This window comes from Mus pahari, chromosome 2 (assembly GCF_900095145.1).
Source record: "Mus pahari chromosome 2, PAHARI_EIJ_v1.1, whole genome shotgun sequence".
NCBI classification, from domain to species: domain Eukaryota; kingdom Metazoa; phylum Chordata; class Mammalia; order Rodentia; family Muridae; genus Mus; species Mus pahari.
Window position 1 is genome coordinate 157678607 of NC_034591.1, and position 11191 is coordinate 157689797.

At 44.6% G+C, this 11191-nt stretch overlaps 1 protein-coding gene across 14 annotated transcripts in view; it reads right to left on the bottom strand.

Moving 5' to 3' along the window:
* The window catches only part of C2cd5 (C2 calcium dependent domain containing 5), an 83971-nt gene extending 76666 nt beyond the window's left edge, over positions 1-7305 (bottom strand). For 9 of the 14 annotated variants that reach the window (XM_021191810.1, XM_021191808.1, XM_021191811.1 and 6 more), the window contains exons 1-2: positions 7081-7305; positions 6787-6905 (exon numbers count right to left, since the gene is read on the bottom strand). In XM_021191810.1, the coding sequence (XP_021047469.1) occupies positions 6787-6876 (90 nt within the window). In that variant the 5' untranslated portion in view covers positions 6877-6905; positions 7081-7305. The remainder of the gene's footprint in view (positions 1-6786; positions 6906-7080) is intronic. The other 5 variants (XM_029534112.1, XM_029534106.1, XM_029534146.1 and 2 more) reach the window with 1 other exon arrangement.
* Positions 7306-11191: the final 3886 nt, after the last annotated feature.

Consider the following 11191-nt stretch of genomic DNA (forward strand, 5'->3'; position numbering starts at 1 on the left):
GGATTTCTGAGTTTGAGGTCAGCCTGGTCTACAAAGTGAGTTCCAGGACAGCCAGGGCTATACAGAGAAACCCTGTCTCAAAAAACCAAAAAAAAAAAAAAAAAGTCAGGCTGGAGAGATGGTTCATCAGTTAAGAATATTGACTGCTTTTCCAGAGGTCCTGAGTTCAATTCCCAGCAACCAATTGGTGCCTATGACCATCTATAAAGGAATGTGATGCCCTCATCTGCCATGTAGGTGTACTCCTACATTTTAAAAGAATTAATAAATTAAAAATCAAAATATTAAAAAAAAATACAGCCCATGCATGGCTTTTCTTTGTGGCTGGGACTACAGGTGCAGCTGCCACTCACAGCCTCAAGGGCACCTTCAGCTTTAGCTCTCTGCTCACCGGAGTGCACGAAGGCCTGGTCCAATCAGGACACCTTAGAAAGCAAGGAACAGAAGTTCTTCTAAGTATTTTACATACACAGTTGTTTACTTAAAATTTTACCTATATTTGAGGTAAAAAGTTTGTTAGAATTACAAAACCACTCAAAATCCAAATATATTGACTCAAAGCAAAGAGAGCTCACAGTGTTTTAATTCTAAGTTAAGCTCACAGCCCTCTTTTTTCCACAACAGTAGTGAATGACATGGGCACAGTAAAGAAACCAAAATAGTCACTCCAGGTGGAAAGGGCAAAGTTTACTCCAAACCGTCACGGCTGTCTGTCCGTCTCTAGGAAAGCAGAGAGAGGCAATGCAGAAAACAGTACCAGAGCTGTAAGGGATCAGTACCTGGGAGAAGGGAACCCTGCAACCTGGCGTACTTGCTGAGTAGACCTTGAAGGGCTCTAGAAGCTAGCAAAGCCCTTGGTAAGCTAGATGCCAAAGGCAAATGCTGATGGCCAAGCCAGATGGCCAAGCCAGAGGGCTGGCCCTTTGCCACAGATAAGAATGCTTCTTTATAGCAGGTAGGAGCTATTTCCCCAGTCCCTGAGTGGGTGTTGGCTTTTATCTAAATGCCACACTTGGGGGAAAGGGATTTCTTATGACTAGACATATGGTTGTGCTGATAATTTATCTTTTCTCTTTGTCAACTGACAACTCAAGATAACTTAAAGATTTATCATCCCCACATTTCAATAAACAAAAGTGGAAAAATGTTAGACCACACATGGCCACTATGTGTGACCCCCTCTAGTGAAAACCACAGTTCCTTAAGTCTTGTTTACTTCAAGGGAGATTTTATTACTCAGCAATTAAATGAACATCTTACAACTTCCTTTAGAGCAGCAGGATTTTAACTGAAAGCCCCACAGTGGGGTAGAGCATTTTCTACTCAAGTGACTTAACTTGTTCAAAACTGCTTTTTCCTCTAAAAACAAGGTTATCAGGACATTTCATGATTATGCATTATCCATGAAAATACCTGGTATGATGGAAAATACTGATTAAATATTTATTTTTCCCTCCTTGTTTCCTCAGACTCTTGGATAAACAGAAAAGGACAGTACAGTTTAGCCAATATGTAGCATGAACACTAATATGAAGATCTATTTATTAAAACTCCTTGTCTTATTCATCCTAGAGATTCCTGCAGAAAGAACATTTTGGTTTTGTCTGTACTGGTGTTTAGGCCAAGGGCCTTGCACATTTCACCACTGAGAGCCATCCTCTGCTCAAGAAAAACCATCCTTACAACTTGGTCTTCACATCATAGAAGAGTAATTCCTTCAGCCAACAAACACAACTTGGACCTTGATCTGTTATTCAAGCAAATGTGGTTAGATCACAGAATCACTAAAAACTTAAGTGCAGTGTGGAAAAATGAATCGCAAGTCTGACTACACAAGATCCCTCCTGAGAACCCACAGTGACAGAAAAAAGCCCTCCTGACCGCCACCTGCGTACCATGGCACACATACACCTGCACAAGCAAAGTAAATGCTTTTTAATTAAATGCATTTTACAATGAAATAACTATTTCTGAATAAACTACACTGATATGATCTGTAACCTGGTTTATATTTATGTGGTAGCATGATTTAAAGCCAGTTGTAATATTTTTTTATTTTAATTTACATTTTAATGTAAAAAGGGTATTCTATTTTTTAAATCTTTTCTCCTAATACAAGAGCAATTATTAGTGACTTTTTTTTTTTTTTTGAGCAGTGGGAATCAAATCTTAGTTTCTTAGTGTTCTGATATATTTTATTAATCATTTTATTCATTTACATTTTCAAATGATATTCCCCCTTCCCAGCTACCCCTTCACAACCCCCCCAATCCCATTCCCTCTCTCCTTTGCCTCTATGAGGGTGCTCCTCCACCCAATCAATCACCCACTCCCGCCCACTGCTCTAGCATCCCCCTACGCTGGGCAGTGACTACATCTATAAGTCTTTATATATAGCATTGACTAACTTTTAAAACTCGTTATCAGTGTACATAAGATTTAAATAATAAAGACAGTTGGCAACCTTCTCTGGGAATAGACATAAATGCCTCTGAGTGCACTCTATTAGACAAGTGATGGGAAACTCCAGGCACGCTGGACAGCAGTCTACAGTACAGGAGCACACAGGCCACTACAAACAGTGCTCAGGGCACTGTCAAAGGAACAAGCTGAGAAGGCTGCTAAACAGACTCTTGCCCCAAGTTCTAGACTGCTCAACAATCTGAACCCTTTTACCAAGCAGCATTCACTTCCTAATCTTTTCAACACCAACCCTCCTTCCAATTACATATGTTCTATCCCTGGCTTTGCCATCACCAAGGTGGTCCTAATCTTGTGAAAAAGACATTTTCTATGTCCCTGTGGCCTTTTAACTATCCTCCAGAGATAGCCTCACGAGTTCTCATAAGCTGCCAGGCATGACAGTGCACACTACAGCTGTCACTGGCAAGGCTGGAGGGCATGAAGGAGGTGGGTTTCTCGTTAGGAGCTAGAGGCCTAGGCTCCCTGTGCCCCCTCTCCCACCAGCTTATATTACTTACAGTCTACATCACAGAGCTTATCTCTTTAATTGTAATCCTTCATTATCCTCCGTTTCCTGCTAATTTCCTCCCTCCTGCAGGATTACTCTTATTAGACACTATGTCCTAGAATCTTATTTCCTTAATTGCTAAAAGCTATGTGCACGTCAAGAAGCACAGACTTCTCTCCTCTCTTCCTGCACCACGGCCCGCTTACGCCACTTTCTCGCTCAAGCATTCCAATCCTAAGTCCCTGAGTGAGACTTCAACTTCACAAACGCTCAGTAACTTTCCATGCTGACCCACCCAGTCACTTCCATGTCTTAATTTCTTCCCTCTCAGTGCTACTTGAACACTTGAGGGTTGGGGCAAGAGAGACGGCTCTGGTTAAAATCCACAGTTCTTGCAGAGGACCTGAGTTTGCTCCCTAGGACCTACACGGCAGCTAACAACTATCCTCAATTCCAGGCCCAGAGGGCTCGATGTTATCGTCTAACCCTGTTGGACACCAGTCAAGCACGTGGTGCAACATGTACACATGTAGGCAAAGCACTGTACACATCAAATAAGAAATTATTTTTAAAAACTGAGGGTTTCCTCTTTGTAGAAGCTTCCTCACCAACCTACTAAGACATTTGTTATTTTCCTTCTTTTTCACATACCCATGACAGTTTCCTTCCCCTTATCCTCCCGGGCTTGGAGTCTGAGGAGAGACTACAAGGAGAGGGTGAGGAAGAAATAGATGGAGAGAGAATATTTCCATGCCATGGGGTAAGAATCTTGAATCATGGCCATGAGGGCTGGCCAGTTTGAATTAAGAACAGCCCAGATGGAACACAGCAAGTCATACTGTGGAGTTACTGGCAGGGAAGTAGACATAACAGCTTAGCGGGGAGATGTGCTTTAAAGTGCTGATTAAGGCTTATTATAAATATAAAGGTTGTGTGTCTTTTATCTGAGAACTGAACATCAAAGGTGGGATAAAAAGCCCCAATTGAGATTAAATATTTTCTACAATAGCTTGTTTTAGAAAACCAGATGGCCAATAGCACTGAAGATCTGCAATGACAAAGCTCAAAACTATACAACTGTCTTTCCATGTGAAATTCTTTGTTTGTTTGTTTTGTTTTTTGAGTTTTTTTATTTGTTTTTTCGAGACGGGGTTTCTCTGTATAGCCCTGGCTGTCCTGGAACTCACTCTGTAGACCAGGCTGGCCTCGAACTCAGAAATCCACCTGCCTCCTCTACCTCCCGAGTGCTGGGATTAAAGGCATGCACCACTACGCCATGAAATTCTTATCTATAGGACACTCCCTATTCCATAGTCCAGACCAATTTTCTCACCACCATCTACCTCACTTGATCATTTCCCCAAATGTGGCTCATACTAATCTCCCTTCCCTTCACTAAGAGGCATCCACCTGCATGCTCCTACACTCCTGAAACACAGCAGTCTCCTCCAGCCTCTTTTCTGCCTCCTCATCTTTTCACACAGACACAGGCTATAGGCTCTCATTAGCTAACGCCTCTCATCCAACAGGTGTTTGCTTGACACTGACCTTACAACCTAAAATTGATGATCCTTACCATTCTCTAGTGTATTCTTTTATGGCACCCATAACAATTTTTCCTAATTCCCATTCTATACTTCGTAAGTTCTGTACTTTTTAAATGTCTATCTTAGTCACCAAAAGTTCCTTAAAGTCAGAAACCAAGTCATCTTGTTCATCATCATACATATATCAACTAGACCAGAATAGCACGGGGCCCAGCAAACAACCGTCAGTACCTATTTACGGAAAGGGCTGTTTGATGGCATAGTTCTGTAACCCCAGCTACTCAGAACACAGAGGCCAGTGGTCTACAGAGTGAGCTCCAGAACAGCCAGGCTTTTACTTCACTGACTTACTTTAGACATACTATGTATCCCAGCTGGCCTTGGAACTCTACAGAACACACTAACTTCAAACTCAGAGAGCCACCTGCCTCTGCCTCCTCAACACTAGGATTTAGAGTGTGTATACCATGTCTGGCTTGAGTTAGGATTTTAATCTCAAAATAAGCTAGACCAGTTTAGTGAAACTCTACCTTCAGAATAAAATATCATACGTATTCAGACCATCTCATGGACAACCTAATTTAAAAAAAAAAAATCTCCTTTCTGCTGAAAACTCTCTCCCACTTACAAAGGGAATATAGAAAAAAAAAGGGGGAAGAGAGAAAGAGAGAGGCTTGGCTCCAAACCACCTTTCTAGCTTCATCTCCAAATTCCAACACCCACATTTTACTCCAGGTATACCTTATACTAAAATGGCTTCCTGAACACTCCATTTACCAAATTCTGTGCCTCTGGCATTCCTTTGGTCTGGAAAATCTTGGGTGTTCCTCGTGGTTCAGCTCAACTGTTACTTTCTTAGAGTTTTCTTAAACTCTGATACAAACTTAAGTTCCCTCACTCAAATATAACATTCAGCATCTTGTCTAGAGAGGCAGGAATGGTATAATGGGAGAGAGACTGCTGCTAGTCTCTGGAGATTTACAAGATAGATCATCGTAGGCACATTATTTCCACCTCTAGGACTCCACTGCCTAACCTGTAAGATAGGGATATGGCTCCTACCAGCTTTGCTGTAAAGACTAAGGATTTAAAAGTACATAACACAAATATCTCAATAATGAAGCTCAATACATATTAGCTATTAGTATCAGCTGTGTGGATTATTCTCCAAGCTGCCTGAAAGGCAATACAACTTCAGTCATCGTTAGATCTCTGTTGACATCTGGCCCAAGAGCAAACTGTTTTGGTTTTTGTTTTGTTTTGTTTTGTTTTTCAATAAAAAATTACGTTGAGGGCTGGTGAGATGGCTCAGTGGGTAAGAGCACCCGACTGCTCTTCCAAAGGTCCGGAGTTCAAATCCCAGCAACCACATGGTTGCCCATAACTATCCGTAACAAGGTCTGACGCCTTCTTCTGGAGTGTCTGAAGACAGCTACAGTGTACTTACATANAATAAATAAATAAATCTTAAAAAAAAACATTAAGTTGAACTCAACAAATGCCATAAAAATAAATAAAATAAAAAAATAGAGTGAATTGCAGCTAATTAGGTTCTAGAACGTTTAAGAATATATTGAGTATAAGTATACTGTCATAGGTCTTTGAACCCTAGGCATTAATAGCCCAAATGATTATTGCTCTAATGGTCTGCTTCATTATGTCAACTTTTATTACAATTTCTCCTTGGCTTCTTTCAGGTTCTGAGTTATTAACTTCCGGACAGTAGGCCTGTGCTAATTTGCATGACTTTTAAACTAATCATTAGACTTAAAACGCAATTTTGCAATTGAAACCCATAGCACTTAATTGACTTCCTACCTCAAGGCAATAAATTACCCTGAAACAGCTCATCTCCCTACCAGTCTACACAAGGACAGCTGAAGTGCCGCTGTTGTGGGTGACTCGCACTGATGATTCAGATGGTGTTGGGGTACGGATTGGATGTAGTCGCACCGTGGGGCTGCGGGTGTCCCCAGAGGGCTGGCTGCGGGGACTTGCTGCAGCAATGGCCCTTCACCTCCTAACCGCAAACGAGGGCGTTGCGAGCGCCTCCGCTGCCACGCCTCGGACCGGCAGGTGGTCGGACCGACCGACGCCCTGACCCCGAGGGACACCGCGGGCTCGGCAGCGGGACGCGTCCAGGACCGATGGCCACATCCCACGGGCTGGGGGCGGTCGGGCGGGCATCTCTCCACGGAGCCGAGGACCGCGGGAAGGGCAGGCAGGGCTCAGCGCCCCGCGCCCTGAGGGGCAGGACCAGGAACCAACCTCCACGAAGGCATCCGTCAGGTCACTGGCACGGTCCATCACCGGCAAATGGCGACCGGCCACAATTTTCACCTTCAGCTTCCCCGGCATCACGGCGGCTTCGGCCTCTGCTAGGATTCCTGCAGAAACAAACAAGCGAGTCTGCGCCGAGCGAGCGCCGGAGGGGGGGGGGCGGGGGGAGGGAGCCGCGGGGGCGCGCGGAGGGACGTCGGGGGCGCGCGGAGAGGGACGTCGGGAGCGCGCGCCAACTGACAGCGGAGGGAGGGAGGGAGGGCGCGCGCGCGCCGCACTCACGCTCCGAGCAGGAACCGAGTTGTCCCGCGCGGCCGCCGAGGCCTCATTCCGGAGAAGCAGCCGGAGGAAGGGCGCCGGCCGGCCGTGCTGCCCTAGCCCTGACGTGCTGCGGGGAGCCGCCAAGTCCAGTCAGCATCCCGCAGAGCAGGCACCGCGCCCACCCGCCTTGCCTTTCTCCTCCCACCTTCCAAAAATGGCGGCCCGCGGGGCGGGCGCGATCGATCTCTCGGCGCTCTGCCCTTCGGCGGGGCCGATTTGAATTCGCCGGGCCCGAGGAGAGGGGCGGGGCTGAGCTGGAGAGCAGGGGGACCGGTCGAGCCCTGCATCATCCACCCAGCCTCCCTTCGGATAGGTGCGCGAGCCGCGCGAAGGACACGCTCCAGCGCCGTGGGGACCCGGCGCTGGTGACAGACCAGCCGCGCCTCCCTTTGCTGCCTCCTGGACAGACTGCTGCTGCCAAGCATGCTAGAGGAGTCTACGTTTAGTGTTTCCTAAGACGGCCGCCCGGAAGGGGGATGCTAGTCGTGGTTTTCTATGAATTTCGTTAAGAATCCTCTGGTTAGAGCCAGATGTGGGGACACACACCTGTCAACCCAGAACTTGGAAAGTGGAGGCAGGAGGATTGCCTCGAGTTCTTAGCCAGCCTGGGCAACAGACTAAAAGTTTGGCTCAAAAAAGAAAAAAAAAAAGGAAAAAGGACAAAAAAATAAACACATACATCTCAGATAGTGAAAATAAGTATTATTTCCCGAAAGACTTATTTCATATTTCAGCCACAGGCGAGTGTACTGGGTTATAGATGTCACTTCACACTTCCTTATACTCCTTGGAGTGTCCGTGTGAACTTTGTTTTATCTTGCCTGCTGGCCTCTCCCTGGTATGCAGCCCAGGCTGGCTTTGAGTGTGGCAGTCTTCCTGGTGCATTGTCACAGGTGCTAGGGTGATGGGTTTGTGCCTGCACATCCAGCTGTCTAAGTATTAAGCATTCACAAACCTAAAGGAAAGGTCTACAGTGCTGGCTAAAAGTCTGCAAGTAATGAGCCTCCAGCAGTACATGCAGTCAGTGTGAGAAGTGAGCCCAAAGAAGACCTCACTTGGTCTTTGTAAATTGACCCCACTCTAGATACATCATGAGCCTGCCAAAGTGGGGTATTAGATACTGCTTCAGACTATCAGAAAATGATTGGGGTTGTTGCAGCACACACACAGGATGGAACAAGATCACTTCCTACAATATGGCAAACCCAGCGTTACCAATACACTCCGTAGCAAATAACGAAATCAACACTGAAAATGCCAGTGGAAAAATCACAGCGCTAAATTTATCAGGAATGGAAAATTCCTAAATGAAAATATCAGCATGATCTTTTTAACTTCAAAAATACTAAAACAGGATAGAAAAATTACTTGAAACGGTAATGAACCAGAAACACCTTTTCAGAGAGTTCTCCTGAGAAAGGAATTTTGCTCATGGGCAAAACTGAATTCTTCCAAAGAAAATGGTCTGCTCAAAAGAAGAAAAAATAAATAAAAGATACATTGTTGCAGCCTTTTTGGACTAGAGAAACTTCCATCCTTGTCTATAATAATAAGATCACAATCTCACATAATTTCCTTGGACCCACCTGTGGCTTTTTCCTAAGCACCTAAACTATCCTTTCTGAGTTCAAGGGTTTACTACAAATCAGTCCATGTTCTTTATATTGTTTCCCCCTTCATTGAACCATTTTATTTAATGAACCATTTTTTTAATGAAATCTATATGTAAGATTGCTCTTTCTGCACCTTCTCAGCAGTTTCTTCCTCATCCTGTTTGGTGGTAGTCTTGGTGCAGTTTTTGGTCTGATGATAAATCCTTGATGAGGCCCACACGGACATGTGTGCTGCTGGCCTTTTCTGCTGTCCCTGTTCAATTGTGGATGACATTTCCTGTAAACCTGGACTGTCTTGCCAATTAGCTGACCTTTTAAGTATCCTCACACAACCTGAACTTCATCCTTTGGGTACACAGAGATCAAGCCCCTGCCTCAGATATTTGGAAAAAGGGATAGGGACACTGAAATCCCTTTTACGTTGCCCCAGTTAGAAAGAACTGAAAATGGTGACACATGTCTTTAATTCCCAGAACCAGAAAGGCAGAGGAAGGTAGATCTCTGAGTTCAAAGCCAGTCTGGTCTACATTGCAAGTTCCATTTAGGTCAGAGTTAGACAGTGAGAGACCATCTGTTCCTGTGGCCCCCTCCCCACCAGAAAAGAAATTTACAAAAGTCCTTCAGTTTGACAGTCACCCACTAGCAATGGTGCCCAAAGACCAGAGCCACCTTATTATTTGGGTGGCAGGATTGAGATAGTTTTTCTAAGAAAAATATATTGCCTTGTTACCAGTTGCTCTTTTAAAATATAAATGCAAAGACCGGAAGGGGTAATGCTGAAACTTCAGGCCCAACCTGGGCTACAGAGTGAGACACTGTCTCAGAAAGGAAGAAGACAAGAGTCTAGGAATGTAGCTCAATGGCCAAGCACTTGCTTAGTACAGGAGCGTTTGGGTTCATCTCTGCAGAACCACAAACAACAACAACAAACCAAAAAGAGATACAGGAAAACGCAAGAAAACTGAGGCTGAGCGATAATTTTAATGGGACATAATTCACAGAGTTACAAGGTGTTGTGATGTAGAAAATATTTGCAAATTGTACAATTAGAGGTTAGCAGGCTCAGCTTCCTAATTAGTGGACCTCCTAATAAAGTGCTTGTGCATACCTGCTGCCCGAGGCGTCATCAACAGGAGATTATAATTAAGATGCTTCCTGAAGACTTTTAGAGGAGTTAAGCCTGGCTTCAGCTTAACCGGTTCCTAGTAATTGGACTCGTTTGTTTTAATTAATGCTGGGAACAGTGCTTACTTTCCTGACAAATAAATCATGAGATGACCTCTGATTAGCATTTTCGGCTTCATAGGCTGCCTTTCTTCTTGCAGATTAGTTTTTATATGTATTGCGTGTTTCCTGCATGCTAGACGCAAATTCAGAACTGGACCACTTTTCCTGTCTCACTAAAATCCCGAGAGGAAAGCGAACCCTGCTGAGCTTTGCTTTTATTGTTTGTTTGTTTGTTTCTGTTGTCTTAACTTAGTTTTGTGATAATAAGAACTCCATATGCATTCAATCGACACCATACTTCGGATTATGAATTTTGCTCCTTTCCAGGGTAATAAGTTCCACAGGACCGATGGCATGTGTCTGTGATCCCAGCACTCGAGAAGTGGAGGCTGGAAGAACTAGGTCATCCTTAGCTACACAGGGAATTTGAAGCCAATCTGAGCTACATGAGACCCTGTCTCAAAACACAACGAACGCCGGGCGTGGTGGCTCACGCCTTTAATCCCAGCACTTGGGAGGCAGAGGCAAGCGGATTTCTGAGTTCGAGGTCAGCCTGGTCTACAAAGTGAGTTCCAGGACAGCCAGGGGTATTCAGAGAAACCCTGTCTTGAAAAACCAAAAAAAAAAAAAAACAAAAAAACAAAACAAACAAACAAACAAACAAACAAAAACCAATGAACGTTCTCTTCTCCCACCTGTGCCTGGGATGCCCAGAACCCCCTCCTGCTCTTTCCACCTGTCTCTAGTTAAGTGATTCCTATCCATGCCTCAGATTCCAACCAAGACATTGGTTCCTAAAGTCTGTGAACCCCCAAAATAGATCACTTGCCTTGTGGTATAGCACAATAACTAGCCAAAGTGACCCCTTCTGCTGCTATGTGCCTCATAGCCAAATACTGACAGTTGGCGAGTGTTTCTTCCCACCTGCTAATAACACAAGCCCCATGATGTCAGCGTTGTCGGCTTCCACATACTACTATTGCACCCCTGGCTCATGATACAAGCAGGTATTTTATCACATATTTACTATAAGGGGAAAATGGTATGCCTTGCACATGGCCTTGTGATGGAGATAGGCGTAATGACACATTCCTGTCATCGTGGCACTCAGGACAAGGAGGCAGGAAGATTACAGCTAGTCTTAGGATAGCTTTGGCTACACAGTAAACACCAAGCTAGCCAGGTCTACATATGCAACACCCAGCCTTAAAAAGAAGGGGTGAGGCATTAAA